Raw genomic sequence first — 21,603 nt, 5'->3', positions numbered from 1 at the left:
GGTACTTATACCAGTACAAGTAGAGGATGCTTATAAGTTATTTGATTGAGCAACATATTTGTCATGTTTAGGGTCTTAGAAACATAGACATTTTAAACTTTGAATGTAAATCAGTGGATCTTTTTTAAATGGGATTTATGTTGTATTTTGGGTGCATATTGACCTTTTCTTTGTGATGATTTACAAAAAAAAACGAGGGTAAACTAGGCTAACGATTTGGAAAATGTTGGCATCAAATTGAGAAAATATTTTATTTATAATATTTAAATTGACATTCCTGATATTTAAGCAGTTGATTGCTATTCAGCACAAGTCAGTTTCTCTAATGAAGTAATGAAGTGTGTTGAGTTCTCAGTGAGGTCATCGCCTCCCGTCTTCCCTCTTCCTATACCCAGCCTCTGTGTGTATGTGTAGCCTAGCCGACAGAAGCACTTCCGTATCACGGTGACGTCAGGTGCCAATCCCTGTCTGCTGCCTACGACTGCTGCAGGGGAACACAGACACTGCAGTTTACTTGATGGAAAGAGGGCAGAGGGTGTGAAGCGGATCTTTATTCTTTTGCTACCGTGGTTTGAGTAGAGTTATTGAGTTTTGAGTCAACTTACTCCGTCCTGCAAATGTGCCCAAGTCTAAATATAGAATGCGCGCGCACACACACACCAGTACACACACACAAGTTTTTTGTTATTATGTGGGAAACCATGTTTTAGTTTGGTTGTTTTTGTAGCCAAATTGGTTGGCAGTGAGAGCACAGCTTGAGAACACAGCTTATTGTTTAAAACAACTGAATTGAAAAATGTTCGCCTGCTTATCGGTTTAGCTGATCACTGAGAGATCATTGACTTGGAATCAAGTTTGTTCAATGTAAAAAAGAAAAAAAGAAGGAAAATAGCTTTGATGTAGTAAACTGCTTTTGCCATGTTGCTGTAGATTAGCTTGTTGCATTTCCATGAGGGGTAGCTTCAGTGTAGTGTACTGTAGTACCTGCCTGGCAGCTTAGCTCACTACAGTAAGTAAGTAGCTTGTCCAACACTGGTAGCAGTACTATAGTACTCCACAACCAATGTTTCCTATACAATGTAGCTACTAATGTACCATAGAAACAGTGCCGTCTTGATTCAAAAGAGTATTCCATCCACTCAGAATTAAGGATGAACACAACTCCAAATTATTCTTTCAACTAATGACCGATTACTGCGTTTGTTGACTTTAATTTGTTTATGTTGCACCAGGCATCACAAGCACAAACAGTACACTTACATCTGGGTTGGAGGCTGAACGGTGTGTATTTATAATGACGAGACATGGGAGTAGCATGTTTACTCTCTAGTAGGGCTGGGCGATAAAACGATAACGATAACTATCGCGATAAATTATTTCCTCGAAATAAACATGGTCGCAAAGTTTCGATATATCGATTTTCCAAGCTTGGATATGAGCACACGCACTAACAACCAATCAGTGAAGGAGATGGCCGACAGCGAAGGAGACCCACCAGGGTTCCCACGCTTGCCTTGAATTTTTTTTCCATACTACCTCCTGATTTTCCAGGTACCATATTAAGTGATGATCTATAGGCCCCTGAAGTTTTCCGCCCCCCATCCGCGCCCCCCCTCCCCTCACACACACAACCCCCTAGGACACCTGACTACTTACTTGATTTAAAAGATGTACCAGTCAAGTCTACATTGTAAATGCTTAGAGATTATGTCTTATTGATAATATCAATGCATGAAATAATGCAACAAGCTGTAGATGAACAACAATTTATTGAACTGGAACACATGAGCACTGGGATTGATATATGTTCTCTCTTCCACTCCTCTCCTATCTCATCCTGTCCTCCTCTCCACACCTCCCCTCGTGTCCGCTCCTGTCTTCTTTTCCTACTCTTCTCAACTCCTCGTAATCATAATCGAAATTAATCGTTGTGAGGTTGCATCGTTTCACCCCTACTACTCTTACTCTGTAAAAGCGTTTGTAAAAGCTTTTGTAAATCAAACTGGTTATCGTTATGAGAGCTAACCAGGGGCGGATTTAGGATTATAGGAGATCCGGGGCTTAGCCCAGATAGGTGCCCGTCTTTTTATTTTTTTTTATTTTTTTTTTCTAATTTTTTTATTTTTTTTGCAGGCAAGCGGCAGATTTTTTTTGAATTTAATTAACCTGTACGTGCAATTTCCTGCAATATAGAGCCTTCAATCTTGACCAATAAAGCTGCTCTTTTCACTATAAAACTCAGTTAACCATAACGTAGTTATGGTTAGATTTATATATTGGGGGGGGGGGGGGTATATCATATTTTTCATATGATCAAAAAGTGGTGGAGCAAGAGCATACCTTTGCTCCCCCAAGTTCAATAGTGGGAGAGCAGAGATGCTCCGAATGCTCTTATGGCCAGGCGTCTATGATTCACTGATACAAAGTAAAATAGTGCAGTGCAATAAAATAGTTAGTAAAATAGAATAAAATAATGCAATAGTGCATTGCAATAAAATAGTTATCATCGTATTTTTTCGGGAGGCCGGTAAGGAGTGCATTACAGTAGTCGAGTTGGCTTGAAATAAAGGCATGGATCTGGTTTTCAGCGTCCTTTTGATTTATAAATGGCCGTACTTTAGCTATGTTTCTAAGGTGGAAGAATTAAGTTTTTGTCAACTTGTTGATTGTGATTTAAAGCTTAGGTCTGAGTCTACCATGACACCAAGACTTAACTCACTCAAATACAGTTAGCAGCTGGATAGACCACAAATGGAAATTAGCTTCTGCTAAATCTGGTGCAAACATATTTTCATGTAACAATGATGAATTGTCAGAAAAAAGAAAAAAGAATTTTTTTTTTAAATAGATTCGGGGCTTTTCAGAAAACATTCAGGGCTTGAGCCCAAGTAGCCACCCCCTAGCCCCGCCCCTGGAGCTAACGTTGGTAGCTACTGTACCTGGTGCTGGCTAACTGGCTCGTTATGAGAGCTAACATTGGCTAGCTACTGTACCTGGCGCTGGCAGGGTTTCCGTTAGAAAAAATTGTTGCCGGTCTCTGTGACCTGCAAGATTTCAATCTACCGGACAAATGAGATTAATTCCGGTCATAGTTTATTGAGCTTTAAAACAATTGATATAGGCTATATAAAGAATGTCATCCTCAAGGCATGTAGATTTATAATATTATTACTTAAAACGAGGCTACTTTTGCGTATAGTCATTAATATATTCCAAATAAAATAAGTCCCTCGATACTCCGTGCTGCTGCTGACTTGAAATAAAATAGACAGCGTATGTGGGCAGTCGGTCCGACACTAAACAGCAGTCTGTTATAATCACATTTTTATGAGCTAACGAATTCCGTTATATTGGACATTTGTATTAATTATATCAAGCGAAGAACTGAGAAATTTTGCAGAGAGAGACGGCAACATTATCGTGGGTTTGCGTGATGTATATCTCCACCTCCCAACGACTTGGTGCTGGTCATAATGTCCGGTGAAAACAACTCCCTCCAAGCACAACTTGACCACCCGAACCGTACCAAAACAGGCCAAAATTAAATAGCCCATGCGACGAACGATTCATTACATTCGTTTCATCGTTGCTCCACCAAGCAGCCGGTCCAACAATGAAAGCTGTTATCAGCGCGAGCCGGCCGCAGTTAGTTTGCAAGAAGCATCCAGCTGCAGACCCGCAGAGCAGCTTTCCAGGTCTGGGGACCGCACTGTGCCAGCAAAGCTGGTGGGTTCTGTGGGTCTGCAGCTGCATGCCTTCCGCAAATCCAGCAGCAAGCTCTCGCTGAGCGAAGCAACGACAACAAACGCAATGATTGTTTCGTTCATCGCATAGGCCACCCAACTCCAGCCCATCCAAATACAATTCAAATAATCAAACTGTGCCCAGAGGGAACTATTTTCACCGGACACTATGACCGGAGAGATTAAATATGTCGGACTTCAACAGATTTTGCCGGTCAAATACCGGTAATTACCGGCTAACGGAAACGCTGGGCGCTGGCTAACTGGCTCGTTATGAGAGCTAACGTTGGCTAGCTAGTTAGCAAGATTGCACTGCTTACTAACTAACGTTGATAAACCCAGGTTTACCACACAGTTAAAACACAGCTACTTACATTTGAGGATAAACTTGCATAAGAAGTTTCACTCAAGTTTCACTGTAGATGCCAAGGCTCCATTGGCTCACCAAGCTGCCTGCATCAAATTCCAACATCCAATATACCATATAGGATGCCAAGAGCATGCTCTACAACATGGGATCATCCATTTCTATCTACAGTAAAAGCTGTTCACGTGTAAAGGGTTTTTATAAACTCATGTTAATTCTGTGCTCAATAGTTACATTTTATTACACATCATCCAATAAAATTTTCCAGGACAACTGTTTCTATTTCCATGTAATTGGTCACTTTTGCTCAGTTTCCATGCCTTTCCATACCTGGAAAATGAATCCCATGAATCCCATGTTTTCCATGTTTTCCAGGTCCGTGGGAACCCTGCCCACGCTGCACCTCTGGGTAGAGAGGTAGGACTCCAGTAGTAAACAAGGCTGGCTAGGATAATTAGCTTGCACGCCGCTATTTTATAGTTTACGTGCCGAGTGGGTGTGTGGCGTGAATTCTGAGGCCACGGTTAGAGTAGTGTGGGGTATGCGGTGGACGTCGTTGCAATGTATTGGGGCTGAACGGAGTATTTTAGGGTGATATTTAGTACATTGGAAACAAGGCTGGCTAGGATAATTAGCTTGCACGCCGCTATTTTATAGTTTACGTGCCGAGTGGGTGTGTGGCGTGAATTCTGAGGCCACGGTTAGAGTAGTGTGGGGTATGCGGTGGACGTCGTTGCAATGTATTGGGGCTGAACGGAGTATTTTAGGGTGATATTTAGTACATTGGAAACAAGGCTGGCTAGGATAATTAGCTTGCACGCCGCTATTTTATAGTTTACGTGCCGAGTGGGTGTGTGGCGTGAATTCTGAGGCCACGGTTAGAGTAGTGTGGGGTATGCGGTGGACGTCGTTGCAATGTATTGGGGCTGAACGGAGTATTTTAGGGTGATAGTTAGTACATTGTCATGGGATACACCGCTTGCTCTGGCTAACTGCTAACGTGCGCGGACTGATGACGACATCAACTCGAGACATTCGCAGCAGCAAAACAAGTCTATTAACAGCCCGTCCATCGGCGCCGGGCATAAGAAGTTAATTAAACTTGACAGAAATTATATCAACGATAATTATCGATATCGAGTTATATGAAAATAATTTTATAATTTTATCGCGATAACGTTTTTGGCCATATCGCCCAGCCCTACTCTCTAGCAATAAATCATTCTGACATTTCAGCCAAAGGTTTTAAGTCCGAAAGGATCAAAGCTGTAAATTGACGACTATAGGATGTCCTCTTTTCTTGATCCTCCAATCACAACTGTTGCTTCTCTCGGACAATCTTTGTTAGCGAACGCCAATATCACTGCAACAATTGTGATTGGAGGATCAAGAAAAGAGGGCGGGCTTGAGATAGCATACCAAGCCTTTCTCCGAATCTCACACACAGCTTACATTAACTTACCTATAGTTGGAATGGTAGTCACAATTTCTCCAAGTTTCAGCTTGTACAGAATAGTAGTCTTTCCTGCGGCATCCAGACCAACCATAAGGATCCTCATCTCCTTCTTACTGAACATCTTAAAGAGCCCTGCGAACACATTCCCCATGGTGGCAGGTGATGGATGGGAGCCTACTTTGTCGAGAGAAACCTAAGGGATACAGCAAACAGAGATCAGCTACAGTTCAATATCTTAAACTAATTTAATCTATTGAACCGTAGTTGCATTCAACAGGTCGTTATTCCTGACTCCTCTCTGGTCTTTCAGAAGACCAGCGCGCGCGCACACACACGGCTCCCTGCCCGGTGGCGTGAACACTTTAGGCAACTAACTTGCGCTTCCGCGTTTCTCTGATTGGCCGAGCGCCTTCCGCGTTTCTCTGATTGGCCGAGCGCGGCTCCCCCTTAAGCTCCAGGAGAGAGGAGAGAGGCTGAAAACCCGCAGTTCTTGCCCGACTGATGGGAGCGGAATCCCGGATCCGATTTTTCTGATGAATACCCCCAAAACATGGAGGTCCCGAACGCATGGAAGTATTGATTGCGCCGTAACGAATCATTAAAAAAATATACCGTTAACTGGAATATGTTGTGCCTTTACACATATGTTGGATTATGTAATTGGTTTGTCATGACAAACTAATAAAAAATCGCGATTTACCCGGTGGCTACAACAACACACAGTGACTACATGCGTGTTGTTGTAGCCACCGGGTAAATCGCGATTTTTTATTAGTGTGGAGGTGATAGGAACATCCGCCAAGACTCGTAACATAAAGGCCTTACCTCACATCTGATGTCATGCAAAAAGATTAATCCAATTCCTGATCGCCATTCCAAATATTGATCGCGTTTATTGATCCAACATTATGTTATATCCAAAAACACATAGATCCACGGTGCTCCCAGTCCCCACAGTCAATGCAATAGTATCCAGCTGCATCCCAGAGAAGTAAAACCTAGACCGGACAATTTTTTTTGCTGCACAGTCCCAGCTAGGGCTGGGCGATATGGCCTCTAAATGATATTGCGATATTTTTTGGCCATATCACGATTAGGGATGGGAATCGAAAACCGGTTCCCGTTCCTAATTGGCCGATGCCTGGAACCGTGTGGCTCCCGTGACTTTCGATTCCCTTATCGCTGCCTACAGTTGCGCAATAATGTTAGCCGTTAGCATGTAGCCATGGCAGACTCTATTTGATTCCTTAATGGCTCGAAATTGCCTGGGTTTTGGTAATATGCTCCCGAAATGCTCCCGCTGTTTGGCTACTTCTATGTGCAGTGAAAACTACTTGAATGCTTTAGAACCTAGTCATTGATTTAGATCAGGGTGAGCTAAAATTAGCCGCGGAGCTAACGTGAGCTAACGCTATTTAATCAAGCTCACAAAGAGAGATAAACAGCTGACAGCGGATAGTACAGGTACAAATACAATAAAACAGCAGGTGGGGGCTGTTGTGTAAACCTTGTACTCTTTAGTTCACATATAATGAGTGACGGAATGTTTGTTTACAAGTCTGTAAGCCAGGAAGTACAGTGGTGCAACAATGTGTCCGTGTAGCAACACAAGCCAATACCTTATAGGACAGGGGCCCGGGGAGGGAGCGCGCTCTCTCTGTGTGTGTGTGTGTTGTGTGTGTGTGTGTGAGAGAGAGTGTGAGTGAGAGTGTGAGTGAGAGACAGAAGTCAGAGGAATAACGACCTGTTATTCAATAGATTAAATTAGTTTAAGAATAAAAAAATAAATACATTTTAAGAGAATCTCAAATACATTATTTTATTTAAGTGTAGGCTATAGTTAATGTTTTATTTTTTACAGTTTTTGTATTTTTCTGACATGGGGGCTCAACAATAAATGACAATCAGAAATGTCAAGCTTAGACCCCTACGCTCTGCATCTTCTGGCCGCCTCAGACCTACTCCTATCCGAGCTCCGGGAGGGTCATCAAAGAGAAGTCGCCTATTCTCAGTCCTTGCCCCACAATGGTGGAATGAACTACCCACCCCAGTTAGGACAGCCGAATCACGTCGAATCTTTCGCCGTCGACTAAAGACGCACTTCTTCAACCATTATCTGAATAAAAAAAAATATATCTAACCCTAACTAACCGTACTGTCATGCACTTGTCCTAATAAACTAACCTACACTGTAGCACTCAACACTTTGATGAACATTGTTGCTCAGCTGATAGAGTTGTGCCCTTCCTGATGGCTTGTCGTACAGAACTTGTAAGTCGCTTTGGATAAAAGCGTCAGCTAAATGACTAAATGTAGTTCTGTTGCATTTCCAATTTATTTATTTAAATTATAAATTGATCAGGTATCGATAAGGGAATCGAATCGATAAGCAGAATCGATAATGGAATCGTATCGATAAAATCCTATCAATTCCCATCCCTAATCACGATACATATCGCGATATTTTGACATTTCCTCTAAAGCACTTAAAAATGCTTGATTTAACCCTTTGATGCATACAGTCACGCCAATATGATGATTATAATAAGTCCCTGCAACATATGTTTGCATTATTAAACCATGAAGATGCTTTAAAAAATAATTAAATGAAAATGTACTAAGAGTAGTCTACTGACACACTAATACATTTTTTTCTTTACATCCAAGACAATTTATTGGGTGCCTAAGACTTTTGCACAGTACTGTGTTTTCTATCCACTTTAGCCAAACACACACACACATATCTATATATATCTATCTATCTATCTATCTATCTATCTATCTATCTATCTATCTATATATATACACACACTACTGTGAGAAAATAATAATCACACACAAAGCACACACACATAGCAGTCTTAACACTTTGGTTGCCTTGGGTTAAATTAATGATATACCATAGGTTGCCGGCTCTATTTGTCTATGGAGAAGTACCCCTTCTTTGCATGGCTATAACTTTTTAAATTCTATTGCTACATTGCCATTATTAGGGCCCATTCAAAGTCCTATATGTATTGTTCATTGTGTAGCAACGTTAAACTTTTTCATTCACATATTCATAGTAAAGTATGGTCTAATGTATAAGTATGTTTTCATCTCTTTCTGCAGCTTTCTCCAGAACGTGATCTATAGCCCCAAATGCATTATATTGATGATGCAATACAGTTTTATGGCAATCAGAGCGATATAAAAAATTCCAACTAGACGTACTTCTAGAAGTTACTACACGTCATCTGATGTTGACCGGATGGGCTAGGGGGCGTTTATAATTCCGTGGGCAGCGTTATACCAATCATCTAATGTGGGTCAAATGTTGATAATATCAGTTAGTATCGAAGACGGTAACGTTACACGCTGAAACTCACCCCAGTCTCCGCGCGCCGTTGGGCTATCATCGTCGAGTTGAAATCTTATCATTATGGGATGTAAATTTACCCGGTCCATCTCCAGCTTGTATAATGGTATATACGTCCAAATCATGTTGTTTATCGAGTTATTGGCAATCGATCACTGTGTAGTGTGACGAGCCAGAGTCGCGGGACCTATAGCGAGCGCCGGAAGTACTACGGTCGTCTAGGACAACCTCTATTCAACATCCTGTTTGGCGATTGCGCCGATCGGCCACCAGATGGCGCTCCTGAACCGCCAGAGAGCTCAGTGGGTCCTGCTGGTGGATCTCAGGCCAGCGGAGGGGACATATTAATCCGATCGCAGATTTTTGAAATATTGATATAAGGACGCTGTACAGCGTCCCCCGGCAACTTGAGCATGGCCAGCAATGACGTGAAAAGACATTTCATGGCAGTCAAAGTGTTAATGATTTTAGAATATTTCAGATAATGAAATTAAATGTTTATATCATCAACTATCCAGTTAGTATTTATACTGTAACGTTTGGCTACTTTAAATCATTGAATGTAGAGAGAGAGCGAGAGAGAGAGCGAGAGAGAGCGAGCGAGCGAGCGAGGGCGAGAACGTGCAAGAGAGCCAGCCCCCCCCACCCCCAGGTTTTGTTCTAGGTTTGCGTTTTGATCGTCTAAACCAGGAGTTCCCAAACTTTTCAGGCCGCGACCCCCAAATAACGGTGTCAGAGAGCCGCGACCCCCACTATTATAGGAGGGGGACATTTATTTTTATTTTTATAAATGGAAATGTATGGTTGATACATGCAAACGTTCAAACGCACACACACTAATAAGCATTGGAGGCTTTTAACCAGGTCCGGACTGGGGAAATCATTCAGGCCAGGAAATAGTGCAAAATATAGCCCCAGTCAGGCCACTTTTTAAGCAGGGGGTCTGGGGGTCCCCCACCAGGATTCTTTTTGTTACAAAGACTTCATTTCCTGCATTCTGGTGCAGGAATTTTTTTATTTGTACCCTTTAAATGCCAGTGTTTGTGATGGCATCACAAATTATTGTTAAAAAACAGGCTAGCATATGTATGATTACGTAGAGGTGGGCATAGATTAATTTTTTTATCTAGATTAATCTATCTGCAATCCTGGAGATAATCTAGATTAATCTAGATTAAAATGACTCATTTGAAGTCTGCCGAAGGTAGGCCTGCCGCGATAAGCAATAAATCGATTAATTGCCGCGATAATTAAAATGAATGCAATGATTTTGACGGGCGCGATTAATTGCTATTTGCGCGTTTGTTTTAATGAGGCGGAACCAATACCCCTCGTCAGTCACTCTCCGTGTGGGGAGGCGGGCCGCTGGCTTTACTACAGAGCACAGCACGGGAGCTCCGTGGGGCAACGCCACATAGCTTAACTACATTTCTCAATAGTGTTGCTCCTTTTAACCAAGTAGCATTATTTGTAGTGTAACGTTAACTATTTTTAGACCCAAGTAGTTACTCGCTACTGCCCGGAGAAACTGGACTGCTAAATAAAGATGAAAGATCGAGCGTTGATGCTCATTCAATGCTAACAACATTAGCTTTAGCTAACAAATGAAATACAACGTATAGCATAGCTACAACACAGAATAACATTAATACCATTACATGCATCATTGTTTACAATGAACGGGTGGGGCTAGTCAAAGGACTGGACATGGGGACAAGTTAAACATGAATTAATTTATTACAACAGGTAGTTTCGAGTCGTGCCTACACACCACAGGGCTACTATTCTATTCTATACGGATTTGACGCTTCCTCGTCATCGTTGATTGCCTGTAGTAGCTGCATCTAAGGTTAGTAGCTAACGTTAAAACTAACCTAAAGTTAGTTGTTAACCAACAATCTCAACATTTGTTTTATCATTAGCTCAAAAACACAGAACCGGACGAGACAAGTTGTCCGCTCATAGGTTCTGCTAGGATAATCACAACAATACTTCCGGTCCGGTCGGTGGGCTTCAAAATAAAAGTCTAAAACACCGGAAAAGACGGAGCGGTGGGCTTCAAAATAAAAGTCTAAAACACCGGAAAATACGTTTATTTTGTACAGCGTTTTCCTCCACGAGTACTCGAGTACTTCATGTGATCAATCGATCTGGATTATTTTTGCCCATCCCTAGTTTATCCTGTGCTGAAGTCTCCATTCCAATAGAGATAGTATATATTTTGGTGTTTATTTGATTATTGTTTCACTGCCTTTTTATTTATTACGTTTCTAGTTCTTTCCTCACACTTTATTAACATTTTGTACATGGTACCGTGGCGCAAGGTACATTAATAATACATGTACATGTTAAAAGGATGACACAAAAAGCCAGACAGAGGGCTTGTTTCCAGTTTCAGTTTGTTTTATAATAAACAATCAAACTGAGCATTTTTTTATTTAGGATATTTAAAATGTCTTCCAATGTTAAATAAAAGTGTATTGCACTTTGAAACGGTGTCCTTGCATTATTATGCTATTATCATTATATTAGTGAATTTTTAAAAGAAAATTGAGAACTTTTGGGAAATAAATTTCTCCAAAAAAAATTTCTCTAACCGGTTGCAATAATATCTCTTATTGCGATATTTTCGGGGGCAATTAATCGCCCAGCAAAATGTGTTATCGTGGCAGGCCTAGCCGAAGGCATTCAAAATATGTGTGTTCTACCTAGGGATGGGTATCGTTAGGATTTTATCGATACTACTACTCTTATCGATACTGCTTAACGGTTCGGTACTTTATCGACATTGCTTTATTATTTATAACTTTATAAATAAATATTATTATTTCTTCAGCAACAGCAGCAGCAATGTTCTTTTATATAACTTTATAAATAAATGTTTTAAATGTGTCTGAATTATAGACTTTTTATAATAAACAACAAATAATAATAACTTTATTTGTATAGCACTTTTCATACAGAGGTTGCAGTTCAAAGTGCTTCACAACAGTAAAAAATATAGGAATAAGCGAGCATATAAATAAAAAATTTAAATACAAAGATAGAGAGGTAGCAAGGTTAGGCAAATCACAGTTCTTCAACGATATAAATAATAAAATAGAATAGATTAGATAAGAGTAAAAAAGTGCGGTTTGATTCAGTTTAAAATAGGCTAAAAATAATAAGATAGAACGGACAGTAAAAAGTGTGATAAGATTGTTCAATAAAGAAAAAAATATATATAACAACAGAGCAGTGTATCGCTCTTAGTACCGTACTTTTCGGACTATAAGCCGCGACTTTTTTCCCCATTTTTCGACCCTGCGGCTTATATAACGGATATATAATGTTATTTATCTGTTCCCTTATTTGCTAAACTTAATACAACTTGTAAATGAGTTAATGTTATTTGTCCGACAGTATTGTGTCCCAATGGGAGTCATTCTCTGTAGAGGTGGGAACTTAAAGCTCAATATAAGAACGGCCATGCACCACCACTCAAAGAATCGACAAGGGGCAATCAATCTATCAATCCTTTCCGTGTCGGGTGAGGTTTCCCGTGTTGAGTCAAATTAAGCCACAGGCTCCACTCCTTACATATGGTAATTAAACATTAAAACACATGCGGCTTATAGTCCAGTGCGGCTTATATATGTACACATCATTCAATTTAGCTGCTGCGGCTTATAGTCAGGTGCGGCTTATAGTCAGGTGCGGCTTATAGTGCGAAAAGTACGGTACTTTGAGTTTCCATCGCTCTTAACACTTTGAGTTTCTTTACAAAGTACAGTTCTAAGTTACCTTATAGAACAACAGAGCAGTGTGTCGCTCACAACAACAGAGCATCACTCTAACACAGGGTTTCCGTTAGAAAAAATTGTTGCCGGTCTCCGTGACCTGCAAGATTTCAATCTACCGGACAAATGAGATTAATTCCGGTCATAGTTTATTGAGCTTTAAAACAATTGATAGGCAGGTAGGCCTGCCGCGATAAGCAATAAATCGATTAATTGCCGCGATAATTCAAATGAATGCGATGATTTTGACGGGAGCGATTAATTGCTATTTGCGCGTTTGTGAGGCGGAACCAAAACCTCTTCTCTGTGTGAGGAGGCGGGGCGCCGGGCCACTGGCATTACATGTGCTCAGACAGACAACAACAACGTGTAGCGCACGCTACAACATCTGGCTCTGGCCAACAGTAAACAAACCCGAGTGGAGATTTGGAGACTAGAAGGAAAACAATGGAATTGGTTGCAAAGCCAAATGCTACCGCCGCAGTGTGGGAACATTTTGGATTCAAAGGAAATGAGCGAGGTGAACCTTGTAACGTCAACGAGCCGGTATGTCGAATTTGTTTAAAAAAAGTAGCAACTAAACGGGCTAACACGACAAACTTGCATCTGCATCTGAAGCACAACCACCCCCTCCAGTATGCCGAGCTGGGGAAAAAAACAGCTCCCTCTTCTTCCCGACAGTCGACACTCACTGGTGCGTTTGGCCGACAAAGTAAATATAAACGGGACAGCGCAAAATGGTGCGCGCTCACGGAGAGTGTAATTAGCTTCATCGCTAAAGACATGCAGCCATTTAACACTGTGGACAAGCCGGCATTTCGACGAATGCTCCAAACGTTTGACAGCCAGTACGAACTGCCAGGGAGAACATACGTCTCACAAACAGCAATTCCACAACTTTACAACAGCGTGAAAGACGCAATATTAAAGGAGGTCAAAGACGTCTCTTTTTACTCTGCCACTACAGATATGTGGTCAACCTCAAATATGACCCCCTACATGAGCTTGACCATTCACTACATAAGTGCTGACTGGACCCTTCACTCCAAGTGTTTAGAGACCAGATATGTCCCTGAAAACCACACTGCTGACAACCTTGGAGAAAACCTTAAGTCTGCTTTAGCAGAATGGGGACTGGATGAACACAAGCTAGCCTGCATGACTACAGACAATGGTCCTAACATTATGGCTGCAATAAGGGACCTTGGCTGGCCATGGCTCAATTGCTTTGGCCACAACCTCCACCTTGCTGTGTCCCATGGTCTGGACAGTGACAAAGATCGGACAGCACGTGCCATGGGTGTCTGCAGAAGTCTGGTCAACACATTCAACATGAGCTGGCTGAAGAGGAGAGAACTGAGGAAGGCACAGAGTGAGAATAATCTCCCCCAACACAGTCTAGTACTGGTGAGTGATGTTTAATGATAGTTTAATTTGCAACACAAAATATTTAAAGTTATTTTTATTTTACATTATATAATCTAACTTTATAGTAGCCTGTATTGTCTGTACTTTCATGAGAGTGTGTGTGTGTGTAACCAGTAGAATCGAGACCCTAGTAGTAGTCTCTTTTAAAAGTATGAACTGGCCAATATAATAAAGAAATATGAATATAGAATATAAAAATATTATAACATGTACAAATGATTAATGATAAATAATGGAAATGTAAAAGGTAGTATTTGTTTAAGAATGTTGATATAGACTAACTAATGAAAAAGAACAATATTATCTTTCCCACAGGATGTTGCCACACGATGGGGCACTAAGCAGAAGATGATAGAGAGGGTGCTGGAGCAACTCCCAGCCATAAGAAGTGTCCTGGTTCAAGACCGAAAACATGGCCACCTCAACCCAACCTGGCAGGATGTTGCTGTGTTGGAGTCCATCAACGCAGCAATGAAACCAGTGGCTGACTTGACAGACATCCTCTCAGGAGAAAAATATGTCACAGTGTCCTCAGTTAAGCCTGTGCTGGAACTGATTAAAGGTGACCTTCTCTCTCCAGGCCCCGATGACACTGCACTGACAGCCACTATCAAAGAAAACATGTGCAGGGTCCTGACTGGAAAATACAAGTCACCTGCAATCCAAGACCTGCTGAGAAAGGCCACCATCTTAGATCCAAGGTACCGTGGCAGCATGGAGGAGGCAGAGACATTGGATGATGTCAAACTTCAACTTGTGCAAGAACTACTGGACTTAAAAGAGCCAGAAGGAAGTGGAGAAGGTACCAGAGCTGCAGCTGCTGGAGGAAATGATGAAGCTCCTGCTGCAGCCGCCAAGAAGAAGAAGCTGAGTGACCTTCTTCAAAACAGAAGAACAGGTCAGGCCCAGGCTGGAGTTCCAAAAAGAGTGCAGGCTGATGCAGAGCTGACCAAGTTTCTCCAAGAAGATGCACTTGATGCATCTTCTGATCCCTTGATGTGGTGGCGTGATAATCAAAGAAGGTATCCTTTGATGGCCAAATTAGCACAAAAATACATGTGCATTTGTGCAACAAGCACCAGCTCAGAGAGAATGTTTAGCACAGCTGGCAACATCGCTACTCCTCAGAGATCCTGCCTTAAACCACACAACGTCAACATGTTGGTGTTTCTTGCTAGAAATCTGCCAAACTGAAGTAGCTACAGATTTGCACATGGCCTGTTGATGCATCTGGCTGCTTTGATTAATATCAAGTATTTTTATGTCGTTATTCTGCACTTTTTTTTTTTTTTTTTTTTTACAAAGGTACTCCTACTGTAACTGGATTGGCAGTGTTGCCTGTTAAGGAATGTATGACTCTCATCTGTGCCTAATGTGTAATATTTATTTAAGTGCAAACTGTGCAATACATTTTTACAGAGACTTGATTTATTGTTTTTGGTTGTGTGTGTTTTTTTATTCGAATCAAGTGCAATGTTTGCTAACAGACTGAGAGTCCATTTTATTTATTGTTTTTGTGTTTATTACAGTGCATTTTTGTTAAGAGGCTGAGAGTCCATTTTATTTGTTTGTTGATGCATCTGTTGATGCATCTGGCTGCTTTGATTAATATCAAGTATTTTTATGTCGTTATCCTGCACTTTTTTTTTTTTTTACAAAGGTACTCCTACTGTAACTGGATTGGCAGTGTTGCCTGTTAAGGAATGTATGACTCTCATCTGTGCCTAATGTGTAATATTTATTTAAGTGCAAACTGTGCAATACATTTTTACAGAGACTTGATTTATTGTTTTTGGTTGTGTGTGTTTTTTTATTCGAATCAAGTGCAATGTTTGCTAACAGACTGAGAGTCCATTTTATTTATTGTTTTTGTGTTTATTACAGTGCATTTTTGTTAAGAGGCTGAGAGTCCATTTTATTTGTTTGTTGATGCATCTGTTGATGCATCTGGCTGCTTTGATTAATATCAAGTATTTTTATGTCGTTATCCTGCACTTTTTTTTTTTTTTACAAAGGTACTCCTACTGTAACTGGATTGGCAGTGTTGCCTGTTAAGGAATGTATGACTCATCTGTGCCTAATGTGTAATATTTATTTAAGTGCAAACTGTGCAATACATTTTTACAGAGACTTGATTTATTGTTTTTGGTTGTGTGTGTTTTTTTATTCGAATCAAGTGCAATGTTTGCTAACAGACTGAGAGTCCATTTTATTTATTGTTTTTGTGTTTATTACAGTGCATTTTTGTTAAGAGGCTGAGAGTCCATTTTATTTGTTTGTTGATGCATCTGTTGATGCATCTGGCTGCTTTGATTAATATCAAGTATTTTTATGTCGTTATTCTGCACCTTTCTTTTCTTTTTTACAAAGGTACTCCTACTGTAACTGGATTGGCAGTGTTGCCTGTTAAGGAATGTATGACTCTCATCTGTGCCTAATGTGTAATATTTATTTAAGTGCAAACTGTGCAATACATTTTTACAGAGACTTGATTTATTGTTTTTGGTTGTGTGTGTTTTTTTATTCAAGTGCAATGTTTGCTAACAGAGACTGAGAGTCCATTTTATTTATTGTTTTTGTGTTTATTACAGTGCATTTTTGTTAAGAGGCTGAGAGTCCATTTTATTTGTTTTTTATTCAAGTGCAATTTTTGCCAACAGAGACGGAGTCCATTTTATATATTGTTTTTTATTACAGTGCATTTTTGTTAACAGAGGCTGAGAGTCCATTTTATATATTGTTTTTGTTTTTTATTACAGTGCATTTTTGTGAACAGAGGCTGAGAGTCCATTTTATTTATAGTTTTTGGTTGTTTTTTATTCAAGTGCAATTTTTGCCAACAGAGAGTCCATTTTATATATTGTTTTTTATTACAGTGCAATGTTAAATAAAAGTTTATTGCACTTTGAAACGGTGTCCTTGCATTATTATGCTATTATCATTATATTTGTGAATTTAAAAAAAAAAAATAAGAACTTTTGAAAAAAAAAAAAAAAAATTAAAAAAAAAAAAAAAATCTCGAACCGGTCGCAATAACATCGCTTATCGCGATATTTTCGGGGGCAATTAATCGCCCAGCAAAATGTGTTATCGTGGCAGGCCTATAGGCAGGCTATATAAAGAATGTCATCCTCAAGGCATGTAGATTTATAATATTATTACTTAAAACTAGGCTACTTTTGCATATACAGTCATTAATATATTCCAAATAAAATAAGTCCCTCGATACTCCGTGCTGCTGCTGACTTGAAATAAAATAGACCGCGTATGTGGGCAGTCGGTCCGACACTAAACAGCAGTCTGTTATAATTAGAGCTGCCGCGGTATTGATGTTTTCCTTACCGCACACATTTGCAATATATTTCCTACCGCCGCGGTATTACCGCACACACACAAAAAAAAAAAAGTTTGAATGCATTTTTTTTTGTAGTCTACTCTTTATATAGCATATAGCCTGCCTCTAGTCTAAATGTCTATCTTTAGAGGATGACTTTGCAGCATGAATATTGTTTGGGATTCGGCATGCACGCATTCGTTATTAAAAGTGAAACACTGATTCGAAGTCTCCCCTCGGTGTCGCGCCCGCCGGTTACCCCCCCCGACCCTTTCTTCTTCTTATTATTATAACGTTACTACTTATGATTACAAAGGCATTCGATTTGTGGCATTAACGTTAGTATAGTTACACGTTCGTATTTACCGGACCACATAGCAAGGCAAGCGTTACTCAATTAATATCTAAGTTCCTTTCTTTGCTCAGAGCGTGCCGAGTTGTACCCATTCTGCGGTCTGTTAATAAAGTTTTCAATCAGACAAGTGTATAGAACGAAGGGCTTTTATTATAACATTTCGTTGCAGTAAAATCATTATGCCTCGTTCCCTGAGGAGCGACGGTACGTCGGTAATACACTCCGGTCTCCGGTGGGAGCTAACGTATATTAGCCGTGTTGTGACTGAGCTCTGATCAATGGCTGAGATTCAGGAAGTAAAAGCACTGCAAGACGATCCAACGTGTGAAGCGTCTCTCTTCTGACCAATCAGTGGTCTGCAATGTTTCATGTGACTTTTCTGGTACCCAATAGGGTCGCTTGGAATCTCGACAGAGAAGTAGGGTATATCTGCAGAGCCGCAAGCCCAACGAGAGCGTAATAATAATAATAATATAATAAAAAACAGCGGTGATGCCGGTATTCAGCCCAACGCTGCGGTGGGCATGATGTAACAGCGATACCGCGGTAATACCGATACCGCGGCAGCTCTAGTTATAATCACATTTTTATGAGCTAACGAATTCCGTTATATTGGACATTTGTATTAATTATATCAAGCGAAGAACTGAGAAAGCAGAGAGACGGCAACATTATCGTGGTTTGCGTGACGACTCTCTCTCCACCTCGCAACGACTTATTTGCAAAGAGTATGGCGCTGCAGAGCAGCTGATTCAGCTGTTATTGGCTCTTTTCTGGGAACCGCACAGCAGCGCCCCCCACCCAACATTGGCTGAAAATGGCTGAATTGGAGTACTGCTGGAATACTGCATTGTGCTGCTGCTGCTCTGGCTCTGCAGCTTCACAAAAGTTCGCACACCCAGCACTAAGCTCTCGCTGACAACGTCGTTGTCATTATTAGAAGCAACGAGGAAACAAATGTAATGATCGTTTCGTTCATCGCATAGGCTATTTAATTTTAGCCTATTTTAATACAATTCAAATAATCAAATTGTGCTTAGACTCAGGGAATTATTTTCACCGGACATTAAGACCGGAGAGATTAAATATGTCGGACTTCAACAGATTTTGCCGGTCAAATACCGGTAATTACCGGCTAACGGAAACGCTGCTCTAACATCATAGAACCGACATGTGAATTTCATTGGAAGTGTATGAAAGTAGGTAGGGTAAGAATATAGCAAGGTATGGTAAATCACAGTGTTTCACATTAGGATCTAGCATCCCAATAGGCTCTCCGTTTACAGTTTGATTCAGTAATACAAATAATAAAAATAGTTTAAAATGATTCAGTTTAAAAATAGTCATCAGTAAGAAGTAAAAAGTGTGATAAAATAGTTCTCTTAAAATTACAGTGCATACAGTAGGAGGTAGTGAGATAAAATTAGCATAGAACCGACACATGAATTTGATAGGCAGTGTATAAAAGTAGGCAGGGTAAGAATAGTGCAGGTAAGTACAATTTGTGTCCCTGATGTTTATATAATAATATGTCCCCTCGCCACTAGGTGGTAGCAGATATCCATCTTCAAATATTTGCCTGCATTACCCCACAGTGAAATGCCTGAGCAAAGAGATAGGTTTTAAGCTGTCTTTTAAAGATGTCTAGCGAGTTGGCTTCTCTGATGTTTTGGGGTAGTTTGTTCCACAGTTTTGGGGCATAGTTGATAAAGGCTGCATTACCGATCCTCTTTTGACTGTTTCTGGGAGCCTCTAGTAGTCCAGCAGCTGATGATCGCAGTGTTCTTGCTGGTGTGTAATTTATTAGAGTGTTGGCGATGTAGCTAGGTCCCTGTCCATTTAGAGCGTTGTATGTAAGGAGAAGGACCTTAAAGTCAATTCTAAATGTTACAGGAAGCCAGTGTAAAGCAGCTAAGACTGGACTAATGTGCTCTCTACTTTTGGTTCTAGTTAGCAGTCGGGCTGCAGAGTTTTGGATTAGCTGAAGCCTCTCTGTGGTTTTCTTAGAGAGACCTGTGAAAAGTGCATTACAGTAGTCTAACCGGCTAGATATGAATGCATTAGCTTCTCAGCATCGTTCTGATTAATAAATGGTCGTACTTTTGCTATATTTCTGAGATGGAAGAACGATGTTCGTCACTTTGCTAAATGTAAAAAAAAGATACACTGAATGATTAGTTGTTACCTAAAGCCCTTGGACTCCACTGTAGAAAAGGGGTGCAGGCCTTTGACAACAAACTGGGTCACAGCCCTGTGACACTCGTCTCCCCCCCCCCTACCTCTGACATCCTTCCTAGCTGCTAGGGTGAAGGGACTTGGCTTGGCTGGAGGTGGTGAGGGAGAGGGAGGAGGCGTGGGCGGTAATCTTTCAAATATATTTGTAGCTAAACAATTATATTTTATTTATTAGCCTTAGGGATGCACCGATATGAAAATTTGCCACCGATACCGATTGTTCAACTAACACAATCGGCCGATACCGATATTTGTGGCAATTCTTTTATTTTTTATTTATTTTTTTTGTAATTTTTAAATTTTTTATGAAACTACTGTATATTTGTCTTACAAATTGTGCTCACCGATATGAACATAGGCCTCTTTACTTACTTAAAAAAAGGAAACATCAAGAAATAGCACTATCTCTCTCACAGTATATTCTGCAGGGCTGCAGCTAGATACTAGTTCTCCCAGCATGGTCTACCTGCTGGGCTGCAGCTAGATACTATCGTCTCAACCAATGACATTTTGATTGACAGCCGATTCTGCCAATTACGTCACACACCGCTTGCACCCGCCTCTGCTGTTACCACCAATCGGCAAGCGCGTATAAATTTTTTACTTCTGCTTTTGTCAGCCATTGATTTTGACGAGAGGTTTTCTAGAACAACAACAACACGGCGCGGCCGACGTTTAGCTTTTAGCTCCGCAGGATGACTTAAATGAGGCATAATGATTTTACTGCAACTAATGTTATAATAAAACAAAGCCTTTCTATACATGCGTCTGATTGAAAACGTTATTAACAGATTGCAGAATGGGTAAAACTCAGGGCTCTGTGAGCAACGGAAGGAACCGGGTAAATAATATGCTGATGTTATTGAACGTGTAACACTAACTATATAACGTTAATGCCACAAAACGAATGCCTTGTTAATCATAAGTAGTAACTTTGATGCAGTAGCTTGTGTGTGTGTGTGTGGGGGGGACTGGGGACGGCGTTGTGCAGGTCGCGAGTGAACTTTTTTTTGTCTTGACGCTACACAAATTGATGGATATTTATCGGCTACTGCCATCGGCACATTTGAGCTTATAGGCCGATAGGCCGATTGCAGTCAACAAGGCACTTATCGGCCGATACCCGACCGATACATCGGTGCACCCCTAATTAGGCTATTCGTAATAATTCGTTATTAGCCTAGCTAACTCCGTATTATCTTGGCTTACCTGCAGTGGACGTGCATGGAGATGGAACACTGCGAGCAAAGCAGTCGAAAACGGCGCATTTCTGCAGTAATGTTATGTTTTGACAACAGATGTTTTGACAAATTGCTTGTATTGCCACCCAGGGAACAAAATAACCACCCGCCAAGCGCCAATGGCCTGTAGATTTAAGGTTTGGCGAGTAAAAATGATAGGTCTGCCCGCCATCTGGCGTGTAGTTCATATCGATACTCTTATTTTGAAAATCCTGTGCGGGTCTCATTTCCGCCCCAAGCGCAGCTCCAGTCATAATATCTGGGCTCCGGCAGCTAGCAACGTTCAGGTTCATATGATACTCTTATT

At 40.7% G+C, this 21,603-nt stretch overlaps 1 protein-coding gene across 2 annotated transcripts in view; it reads right to left on the bottom strand.

Moving 5' to 3' along the window:
• Positions 1–21,603, bottom strand: part of arf1 (ADP-ribosylation factor 1) — a 52,791-nt gene that overhangs the window by 8,414 nt on the left and 22,774 nt on the right. For both annotated transcript variants that reach the window (XM_084327465.1, XM_084327466.1), the window contains exon 2: positions 5,573–5,759. In XM_084327465.1, coding sequence (XP_084183591.1) covers positions 5,573–5,717 — 145 coding nt within the window. In that variant the 5' untranslated portion in view covers positions 5,718–5,759. The remainder of the gene's footprint in view (positions 1–5,572; positions 5,760–21,603) is intronic.

This window comes from Notolepis coatsorum (assembly GCF_963971535.1).
Source record: "Notolepis coatsorum genome assembly, chromosome: 13".
NCBI lineage: Eukaryota > Metazoa > Chordata > Actinopteri > Aulopiformes > Paralepididae > Notolepis > Notolepis coatsorum.
This window is presented reverse-complemented; position numbering and strand designations above follow the sequence as displayed.